This window comes from Oncorhynchus gorbuscha, linkage group LG02, assembly GCF_021184085.1.
Source record: "Oncorhynchus gorbuscha isolate QuinsamMale2020 ecotype Even-year linkage group LG02, OgorEven_v1.0, whole genome shotgun sequence".
In the NCBI taxonomy this organism is placed as follows: Eukaryota; Metazoa; Chordata; class Actinopteri; order Salmoniformes; family Salmonidae; genus Oncorhynchus; species Oncorhynchus gorbuscha.
The window spans coordinates 56,189,631-56,206,930 of record NC_060174.1 but is presented as its reverse complement, the minus strand read 5'-3'; the positions used below and the strand labels follow the sequence as shown (position 1 = coordinate 56,206,930).

Sequence of the window (17,300 nt, the reverse complement as noted above, 5' to 3'; positions counted from 1 at the left end):
TATGCAGGTGGTGTATATATGAGCCTGAGGTTCCTTAAGTCTGCCATCAAAGTGCACAATGAAATAGGATCATGTCAACTGGTAAAGAATTGATGTTGAGTGCCTAGACAGAGTGGCAAAGTGGCCTAAGGCACTGCATCACAGTGCTAGAGGCAGACCTGGGATCGATTCTGGGCTGTATCACAACAGGCCGTGATCGCGAGTCACATAGGGCGGCACACAATTGGTTCAGCATTGTCTGTGTTAGTGGAGGGTTCAGCTGGGGTAGGCCATCATTGTAAATAAGAATTTGTTCTTAACTTGCCTAGTTAAATAAAGGTTAAAATAAAAATCTGGTACAGTCAAATAAACCTAATAATTATGCATACAGTACCGTTAATTTACATGGCGCTTTACTGCCCCCTACTGATGTACAGTAATACATTGATAGAGCTCCTCATCACTGCAAAATTTGAACCTAAATCAATGCATTGATTGGGGCGGCAGCGTAGCCTAGTAGTTAGAGCGTTGGACTAGTAACCGGAAGGTTGTGAGTTCAAACTCCTGAGCTGACAAGGTACAAATCTGTCGTTCTGCCCCTGAACAGGCAGTTAACCCACTGTTCCCAGGCCGTCATTGAAAATAAGAATATGTTCTTAACTGACTTGCCTGGTTAAATAAAGGTTTTAAAAAAAATTGATTAAACACAAAATCAGTGCAAGAAAGCAAGAAATCTACAACGCCCACGCAATGAACAAATCAATTCAAGTGATTTTGCAAAGATTGGCTATGCGTATTTATGCCCATCCAATAAATATATAATCTGTTTTGTAAATGTTAATATTTCATCAACATACGAGTCTACAGTTTGTATTTTACCATGAACTCTTAGAAAAGCCTAAACTAAATTGTTTTTCATTCCGTGTGTGTTTGTTTGGTTTGTTCAGTCTGGCATATTTTGGACAGCCGAAAAAGGACCTTCTTTATAAAGAGTTCCTTCACCAATCAAACCATGATTAGCCAGATATTTTATCGGACATATGAAGGTGAAGCATCCGGTGGCGTTTCCACTCACTACCAAATATGGTGATAAGAGGAAGCCCAGTGGCCGGCAGTCGGGAGAAGATGGAGCGAGATGGATCTTGAACGACATTCTGCTAATTTTCTCATCGATGAAACATTTGATCTCCAAGCAGTTTATTTTTTACAAAACTAAAATCTTTAATAAACAGAGTGGACTGCGTTTTGTAGACTTTACCCTTTGCAAAAGTTTCAAAAAAATGCGCTGTTTCGAAGGAGTGCAAGGGTGAATTGAGTTTACTGCACACGCACACTTCACAAAGTAGGCGTTCCCTAACGGAAATATGCAAATACATGATAGAACGCACCAATAAGATCTCACTAGCCCGTGCCTGGCTCTTCCCACCTCCTTTTGCTTGTTCTGCCCACTGTGATTCATTTGCTCCATTGGAAACGACAGGCTGGTCTATCTTGGATTAGTTCTAGAAAGTATTTGATCAAACCGTCTCAGTTGTCGGTGAGACCGGCTGGGCGGATCCCACGGTATTGAAAGAGAAAATAAAGCAACACGATAAAAACACCTTGGATATTCAATTTCTCTGGTGAACAAGCTTTCTTGTGGATACATAGAGCATAAAGGTATGCAAATTGTATAGCTAGCTAAATGAACACATTAGCTAGACAAGGGGGCACAACTATGCTAAGCTAAGTGAGTGATTTACCCTCTCTGGCAGCTAGCTATATCGCCATTGAATAATCTGAATAATTTATCCTATTTGGTTATTTGATTCAGCAAATGTTAGTTAGCTATCCTGGCCATCTGCATCCGCGGTGTGCTGCCTGGTTGAAAATCTTCTAACTACAGTCAGGTAACGTTGCAGGCTTTATGCGATGATAGACGAATTAACGTTATCTGGCATCTCTGTAAGATTCAGCTGCCCGTGTTACTTAACGTTAACTTAGGTTTTAGAACCTGGTTAGCAAATTCATGAGCTATTTAAATAGTTCGGTGGGTGCGGCTGGTAACACTTAATATGTTGCATCAAGTGTGGACCATTTAACTAACTAACTAGGTTCGATTATTCATGGTGTGTTGATGAAGCTTGCTAGCCACCCTAGCTAGCTAACAACCGAGCCTGACCCAAAACATTGCGCACTTCACTTGGTACCTTCGTAGGCCCTCAGACTAATATTCCACCACGTTGTCCATTATACTCAAAGGCTATATAAAATGTGCACCACATTAAATCAAATATATTTATAAAGCCCCTTTTACATCAGCAGATGTCATAAAGTGTCTATACAGAAACTCAGCCTAAAAACACCAAACAACAAGCAATGCAGATGTAGAAGCACGGTGGCTAGGAAAAACTATAGAATGGCAGGACTCTAGAGAGGAACAGGCTTTGAGGGGTGGCCAGTGCTCTTCTGGCTGTGTTGGGTGGAGATAAGACTATATTGCCATTAAGGCCAGACCGTTCTTCAAGATGTTTTAAACGTTCATAGATGACCAGCAGGGTCAAATAATAATCAATGGTTGTAGAGGGTGCAGCAGGTCAGCGCCTCAGGAGCAAATGTCAGTTGGTTTTCATAGCTGAGCATTCCGATGTGGAGACCGCAGGTGCGAGAGCGGGTCGGAAACAGCATGTCCTGGACAAGGTAGCACGTCCGGTGAACTGGTCAGGGTTTCATAGCTGCAGACAGAACAGTTGAAACTGGAGCAGCAACACGGCCAGGTGGACTGGGGTCAGCCAGGAGTCATCAGGCCAGGTAGTCCTGATGCATGGTCCTAGGGCTCAGGTCCTCAGAGAGGGAGAGATGGGAGAATTAGAGGGAGCCTACTTAAGTTCACACTGTGGCCCTGGCTGATGATACCCCCGGACAGGGCCTACCAGGCAGGATATAATCCCACTCACTTTAACAAAGCAAAGCTCCCACACCACTAGTTCAATATCAACAGATCACCAATTTATTACCCTTAGACAAAGCTGAGTATAGCCCTCAAAGATCTCCACTGAAAAAGCCAGAGGGGATGCAAGACCGAACAGGAAGATTACATCAGTGACTCAACCCACTCAAGTTGATTATAGCGGAAAAAAGCCTGGCACGGCATGGAAGAGCACTAGTAAGCCAGTGACTCAGCCCCCATCAGAGGCAGAGAATCCCAGTGGCGAGAGGGGAGCCGGCCAGGCAGAGACAGCAAGGGCAGTTCATCACTCCAGTGCCTTGCTGTTCACCTTTGCACCCCTGGGCCAGGCTACACACAATCATAGGACCTACGGAAGAGATGAGTTTTCAGTAAAGAATTGAAAGTCGAGACCGATTGTGCGTCTCTCACATGGATAGGCAGTACAGTCAATAAAAATGATTCTGCTCTATAGGAAAGCCTGCCCCCAGCGGTTTGCTTAGAAGTTCTAGGGACAGTAAGGAGGCCTATGTCTTGTGATCGTAGCATCCATGAGCAAGTCCATGTAATGCTTTGTAGGGTAGTAGAAAAACCTTGAAATCAGCCTTAGCGTTAAATGGAAGACAGTGTAGCGAGGTTCTAGTCAAGATTTAGCACTAATTGAAGTTGATTTAGCGCTTTTTCCGGGTAGCTTGAGAGTAGAGCATTGTAGCTGTCTAATCTAGAAGTGACAAAAGCATGGATTAGCTTTTTTTCTGCGTCATATTTGGACAAACGGTGTCTGATTTTTGCAATGTTACAAAGATGAAATATAGCTGCCCTTGAAATACTCTTGATATGTTCGTCAAGAGAAATCAGTGTCCATAGTATAGCTGAGGTCAAGGTTTATTTGAGATGACTGTGCAACCGTCTAGATGAATTGTCAGATCAAAGAGCAGATCTCGCTGTTTCTTGGGATCTATAAGAAGCATCTCTGTTTTGTCTGAGTTTAAAAGTAAAAACATTTACGCCATCCACTTCCTTATGTCTGAAACACAGGTTTCCAGGGTAGGCAATTTTGGGGCTTCACCATGTTTCATCAATGTATAGCTGTGTGTCGTCCGCATAGCAGTGGAAGTTGACATTGTGTTTCTGAATGACATCACCAAGAGGTAGAATATGTAGGGAAAACGATAGTGGTCCTAAAATGGGACCTTGAGGAACACTGAACTTACCATTGATTTGTCAGGGGACAAACCCTCCACAGAGACAAACCGATATCTTTCTGAAAGACAAGATCTAAACCAGGCAAGAACTTGTCCATGTAGGCCAATTAGGGTTTCCTATCTCTCCAAAAGAATGTGGTGATTGATGTTGTCAAAGCGGCGCTAAGGTCTAGGAGCACGAGGACAGATGCAGGGCCTTGGTCTGATGTTTTTCAATGGTCATTTACCACCTGCATGAGTGCCGTCTCAGTACTTTGATGGGGTCTAACACCAGACTGCTGCATTTTGTATATATTATTTTGTCTTCGGGAAGGCATTGAGTTGCTGCCTAATTGCTTTTTCTAAAATGTTTGAGAGGAATGGGAGATTCGCGAGATCAATCAAATCAATCAAATTTGATTTATATAGCCCTTCGTACATCAGCTGATATCTCAAAGTGCTGTACAGAAACCCAGCCTAAAACCCCAAACAGCAAGCAATGCAGGTGTAGAAGCACGGTGGCTAGGAAAAACTCCCTAGAAAGGCCAAAACCTAGGAAGAAACCTAGAGGAACCAGGCTATGTGGGGTGGCCAGTCCTCTTCTGGCTGTGCCGGGTGGAGATTATAACAGAACATGGCCAAGATGTTCAAATGTTCATAAATGACTGACCAGCATGGTCGAATAATAAGGCAGAACAGTTGAAACTGGAGCAGCAGCACAGTCAGGTGGACTGGGGACAGCAAGGAGACCGCCGATTGTATTTATTTATTTTTCAGGAGAGGTTTTATTACTGCCATTTTTAGTGCTTTTAGTACACATCCGGAGGATATGGAGACGTTTTATGTATGTTCAATATAGGAGGGCCAAGAACAGGAAGTAGCTCTTTCAGTAGTTCAATATCAAAAACACATTTTTGGACAGTTTATTCTCAATTAGGTTGGAAAAGTAGGCTGATTGAGCAGCAGTGAGGGCTTTTCGATATTGCATGGTACTGTCTTTTGCCTGAAAATCTATAGCATGTCTTTGGATAATCCTTAGTTGGGGTCTGAGCAGTTTATTTGTAGAGATTACAAATATGATGGTACGATTTAGTCTAGGATTATAAAGAAAAACATTTAGATCCACAATATTTATTCTACGGGTCAAAACTAGATACAGGGTATGACTGTGGCTTTGCTTAGGTTCAGGGACGTGTTTGACAAAACCTGCCAAGTCAACAATGGCTCCGAAAGCAGAAAATGTGAATTATCTGCCATGACTACAAAGTATGATAGGAACTCAGTGAGGAATGCTGTATACGGCCCAGGAGGCCTGTAAACAGTAGCTATAAAAAGTGATTGAGTAGGCTGCATAGTATTCATGACTAGAAGCTCAAAATACAAAAACGTTAGCCTTTGCGGGATGCGCGGGGGATCTGGTCACTAGTGTAACTAGGAGGAGAAGCCTCATTAAAACACAGTAATTTCATCAGGCTTGAGCCATGTTTCAGTCAGGCCAAATCACGTCGAGGTTATGATTGGTTATTTAGTTTATTGACTATGATTGCCTTAGAAGTGAGAGATCTAACATTAAGTAGTCCTATTTTGAGATGTGAGATATTATCACAATCTCTTTCAATAATGACAGAAATAGAGTATGTATTTATTTCAGTGATATTGCTAAGGCGAACACTACCATGTTCAGATTTGCCCGACCAAGATTGAGGCACAGATACGGTCTCGATGGGAAATCTAGCGGACTACACTGTCCATGCTATTGGCAGACTCCACTAACCAGGCAGGCTGGCTAACATCCTACTGCCTGGCCTGCACCCTATGTCATTGTGGAGCTAGAGGAGTTAGAGCCCGGTCTATGTTCATAAGATGAGAGCACCCCTCCACCTAGGATGGAGTCCGTCACTCCTCAACAGGCCAGGCTTGGTCCTGTTTGTGGCGGAGTCCCAGAAAGAGGGCCAGTTACCTACAAATCCAAACTTTTGGGAGGGGTAGAAAACAGTTTTCAACCAGTGATTGAGTTGTGCGAGTCTGCTGTAAGTTGCTTGGGAACTTCTGACTATTTTCCCATCATCGTTGGTGCTGACGTGGATAACAATATCCCTATATAGTATCTACACTCAACAGTTCTAGCCTCAGCCAGCACCATCTTCAGATGAGCCTTTACGTCAGTAGCCCCCCTGGTAAACAATGGATCGCTGGGTGATTATTTTTAATCTAATATTGCAGGTAATGGAGTCGCCAATGACTAGAGTTTTCAATTTGTCAGTGCTAATGCTTAGTGGGGAAAACCGGTTGAACGTTTCTGTCGGCTGAATGAGCAACACCAGTTGAGCATGCCAAAAGCCTTTCTTTCCAGAAGCCAAATTGTTTGGCTGCAGGGACTGTGCAGGGGTTTAACAATTACTACCTGTATTCACTGGTGACACAGACGCTGTATCATCCTTTCCGATACTTAAATTGCCTAACGATTGCGTCTGAAGCTGAGCTTGCAACCCGGCTATCCTCATCATAAGACCATAGTTCTCCTGTATATTAAGAGTTCATTATGTTACTTAGCTTTCTTTTTTTCAGGTGGAGGAGGAGGTCTTGCAGATCTATGTCCAGATACAGTGTCAGGGGTGAGAAAATGTAATACAAAAAGGTAGTGCATGGTAAAATCTAAGACCCTGGTTGACTTGTTAAATACAATTTAAATAGTTAAGAGTAAAAAGCTAAAAAGTTTGGCAGGTAGCTAAGTAGCAACAAACTGTACAGCAGTACAGAGACGACGTGGAAGTGCGTTGCGTCACCAGTCATGTTACCGTTTATGTCACACAAATGGGCTTCCTTTCTCTCAACCACAATTGAAAGTTGGCTAGCTACACCAGCAATTATATAGTTAGATGAGATGATGCACTTGGTGGTGACGTCCTGGACCAAAAAGCAAGCTCCATGGAGTATCCAGGAAACTGCCCCTTGGTGATATAGCCAGAAATTGTTCCTTGTCGTTACCTCCATAACTAACTTTATGATATTCATCTCTCTTTTCATTCAGATGCCCGCAGCAATGAACGGCAACAGGACAGTGCAGTCGGCCAGTCCGGACGTGGGACCCATTCCTGGACAGATCACCCTGGGTGGAGGGCAGTCCTCTGGGGCCCAGACCGAGGCCATGAAGCAGGTCCTTGGCGTCATCGATAAGAAGGTCCGCAACATGGAGAAGAAAAAGGTGTCTCCTTTTATTTTTGTGGAATGAAACCTTCACAAATGTGTGGCGTGAAAGTGACTCCTGGGGGTGTTGGCGTAATAGTTAGTTTGCTTCTATTGATACCTCAAACTCAGGTGCCTCTTACTGCTATTGTGCCTTTGAACAACGCACCTAACCTACTTCAGGAGTGCTGCGACTAACCCTGTTGCTTTTATCACCCCTTGTGTTGGGGGAACTCGGAAGTTAAAAGGGCAGAACAGACCGCAAAAAAAGTACAATTTTAAGATATATTGTACTCTATTCAATTGATCAATAGTGTGTGCTAGTGCTGCACTGTTTTCAGTGCCAATGTCATTGTGCTGGTCAGGATAATGACAGATCTGTCTCCTCTCAGACTTAGAAGATCAATCAATGCAATTTTTTCAAACTTTGTATGGAGGAGGACAGAGGAGAGGATATTTGGAGAGGGAGGAGATGGCTATAAAATGGACACACTGCTGTCTCAAGTCAACCAGACCTGCGGACACTGCATCTTGCTTTTGCTTTCACTGCTTAGTTGCACCATCAGCTCATCTTCCTCAAAATGAGCGAGAAAGCACATTAGGCAGATGGTCAATTAATAAAATGCCTTATTTGGATGAGTTTGTAGATCCATACAAACATACAGTGCATTGGGAAAGTATACATACCCCTAACCTTTTTCCACATTTTGTTACGTTACAGCCTTATTCTAAAATGTATTTTTTCCCTCATCAATCTACACACAATAAAGACACATTTTTTTTTTAAATGTGTGCAAATGTATATATTTTTTTTACATTAAAAAAATCAGAATTTACATAAATATTCAGACCCTTTGCAAATTGTTCTTAGGGGCATCCTGTTTCCATTGATCATCCTTGAGATGGTTCTACGACTTGGTTGAAGTCCACCTGTGGTAAATTCAATTGACTGGACATGATTTGGAAAGGTGCACACACCTGTCACTTTGCTTTCCTTATAGCTAGCAAGTGTTCACCATATAAGTGGGGTGGCAGCGTAGCCTAGTGGTTAGAGCGTTGGGACTAATAACCGAAAGTTTGCAAGATCAAGTCCCCGAGCTGACAAGGTACAAATATGTCATTCTGCCCCTGAACAATGCAGTTAACCCATCATTGAAAATAAGAATTTGTTCTTAACTGACTTGCCTAGTAAAATAAAGATAAAAAAGTATGGTCTTTACTCAAATTGCCAAGCTAGAGTTAGTGTTACAAAGCTAAAGCTTCTCTGAAGGAACTGCCCATCGGTCCTTGTCATTAGTTTCACTTTGCAGTAATCGCACAGCCATTTCTTGGTCACTAATATTCTAATAGTTTGCCTAATTTCAGTTTGTGTGACAAAACAAACAATTATAGTGTAGAGAATCATTGCAACCTAAACCGTGCCAATTAAAAATATAGCATTTTCAGCTGTTTGATGTGGTGTGCAAAACTGAAAGTAAAAGACTTTAAAAAAGGAAGTCTCCTTTTATGATCTAGATCTACTGCTTCTTAGACTTCCTTTCAATGAGATGGAGAGATTTCTATGTGAATTTGGTTGGGTTGCCCAAAAAGTGACACATTGCAGCTTTAGCTGTCAGGCACATGTTGAGATGTATTGCCATTGCTCAGAGATATCAACAACCATGTTGATATGTGGTCAGTACTTGCAGTAATCCTCTGTCATTTTTGTTAGTGTAGAGTTCCTAAAAATGAGTAATTTTAGCCTAGGCACAAGGTTACCTCAGAATATCTGTTGCAGGTTTTTATGTATTTTGGACATAAACATACATTTTCAATGACAAAAATCTCACTGGTCAGGTGACGGCATCTGCTTCGCTCTGGATGAGAGATTTTACTATAGAGAATCTGTTAATTGTTATTACGCTATCAACCTCTATTTGGATCATTTTCACCTCTGAATGCATGTAAATCCTGACCTCTGTCTCACAGGGCAAGCTGGATGATTATCAAGCCAAGAAAAATAAAGGGGAGCGTCTCAACCAGGACCAGCTGGTGGGTCAACAACGTACACTGTATATGAGTCCTATATAGTCTGATCTGACTACTTCCTTGAAGTAGTCACTGATCAGTCATTTTTGGTTTGTGGAAGCAAGCTTTCCATTACATTGCGCTCATCAGAAAAACACATTTTTTTGTCCATTAAAATAACATCAAATTGATCAGAAACACAGTGTAGACATTGTTTGTGTTGTAAATTACTATTATAGCTGGAAACGCCTGATTTTTACATTTCTTTTATTTTTTTTAAATGGAATATTTACATAGGCGTACAGAAGCCCATTATCAGCAACCTAGAAGGCCAGCATCCCGGAGTCGCCTCTTCAATGTTGAGACTGGTGGTTTACGGGTACTATTTAATGAAGCTGCCAGTTGACGACTTGTGAGGTTTCTGTTTCTCAAACTAGACACTCTAATGTACTTGTCTTCTCACTCAGTTGTGCACTGTGGCCTCCCACTCCTCTTTCTATTTTGGTTAGGGCCAGTTTGCGCTGTTCTGTGAAGGGAGTACTACACAGCGCTGTACGAGATCTTCAGTTTTATTGTCAATTTCTAACATGGAATTGCCATCATTTCTCAGAACAAGAATAGACTTGAGTTTTAGAAGAAAGGTCTTTGTTTCTTGACATTTTGAGCCTGTAATCGAACCCACAAATGCTGATACTCCAGATACTCAACTAGTCTAAAGAAGGCCAGTTTTATTGCTTCTTTAATCATGACAACAGTTTTCAGCTGTGCTAACGTAATTGCAAAAGGGTTTTCTAATGATCAATTAGCCTTTTAAAATAATAAACTTGGATTAGCTAACACAACGTGCCATTGGAACACAGGAGGGATGGTTGCTGATAATGGGCCTCTGTACGCCTATGTAGATATTCCATAAAAAAAATCTGTCGTTTCCAGCAACAATAGTCATTTACAACATTAACAATGTCTACTCTGTATTTCATGGGCAATAAATGTGCTTTTCTTTCAAAAACAAGGGAATTTCTAAGTGACCCCAAACTTTTGAACGGTAGTGTACTTCTTCAACATGTATCTAATATAATCCCACAGCAGCCCCTCATACACTCCCTCCACCCCCCAAAAAAAGCTTTTGTGAACTAACACTTGTTTCCCCCTTACTAGCTCTGACTTTGCTGATAGCTACTATTGATGAAAAATGTACTTACTATGACTGATATGCGTTTGTCCCACCTAGATATCTTAAGATGAATGCACTGACTGTTAGTCGCTCTGGATAAGATTCTGCTAATGTAAACCAGTTTTCTCTTGCTCTGTTATCTCTGCAGGATGCCCTGACCAAGTATCAGGAAGTGACTAATAATCTGGAGTTTGCCAGAGAGCTACAGAAGAGCTTCCTCGCACTGGGGCAAGATGTAAGAGTATCTAATGCAATGTGTCCTTGTCTGTAGGAATGTTTTGACTGATTTGGGTCCCCCTCTCTGGTGTCATCCCTGTTTGCATTAAAGTGGCCAACGCCCGGGTTGCGTTTCGTTCCGGGAGGATGCTCTCTCCTCCTTCGTGGATGTGAAACAACTAGGTGTAAGCAGTATAGCTCCACCTAGTTTCTCCCATATTGCTTTCACGTAACTAGTCCTATCAAATCTGTGAATGTGGGTGAACAAAGGCGGATGGGAGGAAACGGCTTCCTGGTGACCTGGCATGAAACGCAACCGAGAGGTCCTGCATTGTTTGATTCCCTGGTCTCGTCTCTTCTGTCTCTGTAGATCCAGAAGGCAGTGAAGAAGGCAGTGCGGCGGGAGCAGCTCCAGAGAGAGGAGGCTGAGCAGAAGAGACTGAAGACTGTGCTGGAGCTCCAGTTCTTCCTGGACAGGCTGGGAGAGGACAGTGTAAGGCAGGAGTTGAGACAGGGGGCCGCCGGGGGAGGCACACCCTCACTCCTCACAGACTCAGAGTTCACCAACCTGGATGTGCTTTACAAACTAGTGAGGCCAGAACGAGACCAAAACACCAGGTTAGTAAAACGCATGCACACACAATGTTCAGATTTTGAGCTAAAGGTATATACACTGCTCAAAAAAATAAAGGGAACACTTAAACAACACAATGTAACTCCAAGTCAATCACACTTCTGTGAAATCGAGCTGTCCACTTTTAAGCAACACTGATTGACAATAAATTTCACATGCTGTTGTGCAAATGGAATAGACAACAGGTAGAAATTATAGGCAATTAGCAAGACATCCCCAATAAAGGAGTGGTTCTGCAGGTGGTGACCCCAGACCACTTCTCAGTTCCTATGCTTCCTGGCTGATGTTTTGGTCACTTTTGAATGCTGGCGGTGCTTTCACTCTAGTGGTAGCATGAGACGGAGTCTACAACCCACACAAGTGGCTCAGCGTCCTCGCTATTTACAGTGCGTTCCGAAAGTATTCAGACCCCTTGACTTTTTCACATTTTGTTATGTTACAGCCTTATTCTTATCCCCAACTACAACATTTTCCGTCGAGATAGAACTGCCAAAGGGGGCTGAGTTGCAATCTACTGCAGAGAGAGCCTGCAGAGTTCTGTCTTACTATCCAGGTCTAAGCCCAAACCGTTTGAGCTTCTACTTTTAAAAATCCACCTTTCCAGAAATAAGTGTCTCACTGTTGCCGCTTGTTATAGACCCCCCTCAGCCCCCAGCTGTGCCCTGGACACCATATTGATTGCCCCCCATCTATCTTCAGAGTTCGTACTTTTCGGTGACCTAAACTGGGATATGCTTAACACCTCGGCCATCCTACAATCTAAGCTAGATGCCCTCAATCTCACACAAATTATCAAGGACCCTACTAGGTACAACCTTAAATCCGTAAACATGGACACCTCTGCTGTCTTCAACCAAGATCTCAGCGATCACTGCCTCATTGCCTGTGTGCGTTATGGGTCCGTGGTCAAACGACCACCCCTCATCACTGTCAAACACTCCCTAAAACACTTCTGTGAGCCAGCCTTTCTAATCGACCTAGCCTGGGTATCCTGGATGGATATTGACCTCATCCCGTCAGTAGAGGATGCCTGGTTGTTCTTTTAAAAGTGCTTTCCTCACCATCTTAAATAAGCATGCCCCGTTCAAGAAATCTTGAACTAAGAACAGATCTAGCCCCTGGTTCACTCCTGACTTGACTGCCCTTGACCAGCACAAAAACATCCTGTGACGTACTGCATTAGCATCGAACAGCCCCCACGATATGCATCTTTTCAGGGAAGTCAGGAACCAATATACACAGGCAGGCAGTTAGGAAAGCTAATGCTAGCTTTTTCAAGCAGAAATTTGCATCCTGTAGCACCAATTACAAAAGGTTTTGGGACACTGTAAAGTCCATGGAGAATTCGAGCACCTCCTCCCAACTGCCCACTACACTGAGGCTAGGAAACACTGTCACCGCCGATAAATCCAGGATAATCGAGAATTTCAATAAGCATTTTTCTACGTCCGGCCATGCTTTCCACCTGGCTACCCCTACCCCGGCCAACAGCTCTGCACCCTCCGCAGCAACTCGCCCAAGCCTCCCTCCTGCTTCTCCTTCACCCAAATCCAGACAGCCGATGTTCTGAAAGAGCTGCAAAATCTGCACCCCTACAAATCAGCTGGGCTAGACAATCTGGACTCTCCCTTTCTAAAAATATCCTCCCCATTTGTTGTAACCCCTATTACTAGCCTGTTCAACCTCTCTTTCGTATCGTCTGAGATCCCTAAAGATTGGAAAGCTGCTGCGGTCATCCCCCTATTCAAAGGGGGAGACACTCTAGACCCACACTGTTAAACCTATATCCATCCTGCCCTGCCTTTCTAAAATCTTCGAAAGACAAGTTAACAAACAGATCACCACCATTTTTGAATCCCACCGTACCTTCTCTGACTAGTCTCCCAGTCCCTGCCAATGATAAACATCCCTACAGCATGACGCTGCCACAACCATGCTTCACTGTAGGGATGGTGCCAGGTTTCCTCTCGACTTGACGCTTGGTATTCAGGCCAAAGAGTTCAATCTTGGTTTCATCAGACCAGAGAATCTTGTTTCTCATGGCCTGAACTCCCAAGTGGGCTGTCATGTGCATTTTACTGATGAGTGGATTCCGTCTGGCCGCTCTACTATAATGGTTTGATTGTTTGAGTGCTGCAGAGATGGTTGTCCTTCTGGAAGGTTCTCCCATCTCCACAGAGGAACTCTAGAGCTCTTTCAGAGTGACCATTAGGTTATTTTGCTTTGGAATAGGCTATTGTTTGTTAGGCCTACTCATCTTGTTGGCTGACGAAAAGTAAATATGGACAGTTCTTCCAGCATCTTCAATATGCACCTCGGAATTCGAAAAGGATGCGCACAGTTGTGTCCCCGATGTGTCTTCACTTGTAGCCTGTGAGAAGGACCCTTATTCTTTTTGGCTAATAAGAATTGAGATATCTTAGAGAGCCATGTGAGTGAGAGGTGCTTCAGGGAGCACAGCCGGGAGAATGGAATTATAATTATTATACTCAACACAATGGCACACTGGCTGCAAAAGGCATTTTTAGGGGGGGATTAAGGCCACACAAATGGAATGCCGCTGGGAAATTTGAGCCATTATTAAGTGCTTGTCATGCCTTTTTCATGCAACTTTTTTTTTTGCATTGTGGAGCCTTAGAATGTATTAAAAATCAAAACATGTAGCCCAAGGTTTGTATCAAAACTAATATTACATAAATAACTCTAAATTAAGCATATACTGTAGGAGGACCTGTTTCTTTTTTAACTGCTCAACACAGAATAGACGCATGTGCGCACTCAAATCAATTGGAGAAAATATCCTTTCAATTTTATTCAGCTATATTCACTTGTATTCTTCATACTATAAAATAATGCCATGGAATTCTAAGCAAATCTTGTCTGCTAAATGAACTAGTGTTGTCCACAGCCATATGGCATAGCCAGATCTATGCTATTCTGTTCTTCTGAAATAGACTACGTGTTTCTTTTGACCTGTCTAAAATAAATTATGGATTTATTGTGAAGCTGTAGGCTACATTACATGGATTTATTAGACTTGTAGATGTTCCAAAGGTTGTCATCAGCTTGTAGGCTATGCTTGGAAACAAGGAGATGCTAAATGAGTTTGTTAATTAACGGTAATTTACAGTGAGACCGGTAGTTATTCGCGTGACAATCACCAGCCTCAAAATTTCATGACCGCCACGGCCATACTTGAACATGACACCATTTGTCAAATACATGCATAAACATGATGTTCAACTGGGATGTTGAACATCAAACTTTGAAAGTTTCACTGTTTCGCATTGACTTGATGGACAAGAGAGCTTGAAATGGGAGTTATAACTCGAGCATGACGAATACTTCTGGGTCTAAATATTGCACTCAATAAAACTGCAGGAGCATTCAACAGTGTACAGGTATCTTTCTTTCCCAAGTTACAACTGTACCTCTCCTGTTGCAGGTTGTCTGACCAGTACGAAGAGGCTTCTCAACACTTCATGGATCTGTTGGAGGGGAAGGAAAAGGCAGTAGCAGGAACAACATGTAAGTTTAACCAACTACAACTAGGTGAATTCACTACTCAGTGGTCTGAAACGTTCTGAACATTCAAGAAACTGATAGAAATGGAACGAATAGAGCTGACACTGTTCCCAATCTCTAGTCTGACAGACAATTATACAGTACCAGTCAAAAATTTGGACACACCTACTCATTCTAGGGTTTTTCTTTATTTTTACTATTATTCTACATTGTAGAATAATAGTGAAGACATCACAACTATGAAATAACACATATGGAATCATGTAGTAACCAAAAAAGTGTTAAAAACAAATCTAAATATATTTTAGGTTCTTTAAAGTAGCCCCCCTTTGCCTTGATGACAGCTTTGCACACTCTTGGTATTCTCTCAACCAGCTTCAAAAGGTAATCACCTGGAATGCATTTAAATTAACAGGTGTACCTTCTTAAAATTTCATTTGTGGAATTTCTTTCCTTAAAGCTTTTGAGCCAATCAGTTGTGTTGTGACTAGGTAGGGACGGTATTCAGAAGATAGCCCTATTTGGTAAAAGGGCAAGAACAGCTCAAATAAGCAAAGAGAAATGACAGTCCATCATTACTTTAAGACATGAAGGTCAGTTAATCTGGAAAATGTCAAGAACTTTGAAAGTTTCTTCAAGTGCAGTCGCAACTGGCTCTCATGAAGACCGCTACAGGAAAGGAAGATCCAGAGTTACCTCTGCTGCAGGGGATAAATTCATTAGATTTAACGGCACCTCAGATTGCATCCCACATAAATGCTTCACAGAGTTCAAGTAACGGGCACATCTCAACATCAACTGTTCAGAGGAGACTGTGTGAATCAGGCCTTCAATGGTTGAATTGCATCAAAGAAACCACTACTAAAGGACACCAATAAGAAGAGACTTGCTTGGGCCAAGAAACCTGAGCAATGGACATTAGACCGGTGGAAATCTGTCCTTTGGTCTGAGTCCAAATGTGAAAATTTTGGTTCCAACCGCTGTGTCTTTGTTAGACAGTAGGTGAACGAATGATCTCTGCATGTGGCTCCCACCGTGATGCATGGAGGAGGTGTGATGGTATGGGGGTGCTTTGCTGGTGGCACTGTCAGTGATCTATATAGAATTCAAGGCACACTTAACCAGCATGGCTACCACAGCATTCTGCAGTGATACACCATCCCATCTGGTTTGCGCTTAGTCCCACTATCATTTGTTTTTTAACAGGACAATGACCCAACACATCTTCAAGCTGTGTAAGGGCCATTTGACCAAGAAGCAGAGTGATGGAGTGCTGCATCAGTTTACCTAGCCTCCCCAATCACCTGACCTCAACCCAATTGAGATGTTGGACCGCAGATTGAAGGAAAAGCAGCCAACAAGTGCTCAGCATATGTGGGAACTCCTTCAAGACTGTTGGAAAAGTATTCCAGGTGAAGCTGGTTGAGAATGCCAAGAGTGTAAAGCTGTCAAGGCAAAGGGTGGCTACTTTCAAGAATCTAAAATATATTTTGATGTAACACTTGTTTGGTTACGACATGATTCCATATGTTATTTCATAGTTTTGATGTCTTCACTATTCTACACTGTAAAAAATAGTAAAAACTCACCTGCTTCTCTCAGCACACCCCCCCCTACCCGCCCTCACTCACTTGCTTCTCTCAGCATCCCCCTACCAGCCCCCTCACCTGCTTCTCTCAGCATCCCCCTACCAGCCCTCACTCACCTGCTTCTCTCAGCACCCCCCTACCCGTCCTCACTCACCTGCTTCTCTCAGCACCCCCTACCCGCCCTCACTCACCTGCTTCTCTCAGCACCCCCCTACCCGCCCTCACTCAACTGCTTTTCTCAGCACCCCCCTACCAGCCCTCTCACCTGCTTCTCTCAGCAACCCCCTACCCGCACTCACTCACCTGCTTCTCTCAGCAACCCCCTACCCGCCCTCACTCACATGCTTCTCTCAGCACCCCCCCCCCCCACCCGCCCTCACTCACCTGCTTCTCTCAGCACCCCCCTACCCGCCCTCACTCAACTGCTTCTCTCAGCACCCCCCTACCAGCCCTCTCACCTGCTTCTCTCAGCAACCCCCTACCCGCCCTCACTCACCTGCTTCTCTCAGCAACCCCCTACCCGCCCTCACTCACATGCTTCTCTCAGCACCCCCCACCCGCCCTCACTCACCTGCTTCTCTCAGCACCCCCTACCCGCCCTCACTCACCTGCTTCTCTCAGCACCCCCCTACCCGCCCTCACTCAACTGCTTCTCTCAGCGTCCCCCTACCAGCCCTCTCACCTGCTTCTCTCAGCGTCCCCCTACCAGCCCTCACTCACCTGCTTCTCTCAGCACCCCCTACCCGCCCTCACTCACCTGCTTCTCTCAGCATCCCCCTACCAGCCCTCACTCACCTGCTTCTCTCAGCATCTCCCCCTACCAGCCCTCACTCACCTACTTCTCTCAGCATCCCCCCTACCAGCCCTCTCACCTGCTTCT

The 17,300-nt window shown here is 43.6% G+C and overlaps 1 protein-coding gene across 2 annotated transcripts in view; it reads left to right on the top strand.

The window, feature by feature from the left end:
• The first annotated feature begins 1,469 nt into the window (after positions 1-1,469).
• LOC124004996 (caprin-1-like) overlaps positions 1,470-17,300 on the top strand; it is a 42,210-nt gene continuing 26,379 nt past the window's right edge. The window contains exons 1-6 of one of the 2 annotated variants that reach the window (XM_046313823.1): positions 1,470-1,638; positions 7,121-7,270; positions 9,244-9,306; positions 10,605-10,691; positions 11,043-11,290; positions 14,752-14,834. In XM_046313823.1, the coding sequence (XP_046169779.1) occupies positions 7,121-7,270; positions 9,244-9,306; positions 10,605-10,691; positions 11,043-11,290; positions 14,752-14,834 (631 nt within the window). In that variant the 5' untranslated portion in view covers positions 1,470-1,638. Of the gene's footprint in view, positions 1,639-7,120; positions 7,295-9,243; positions 9,307-10,604; positions 10,692-11,042; positions 11,291-14,751; positions 14,835-17,300 lie in introns of both variants that reach the window. The other variant, XM_046313815.1, reaches the window with a different exon arrangement.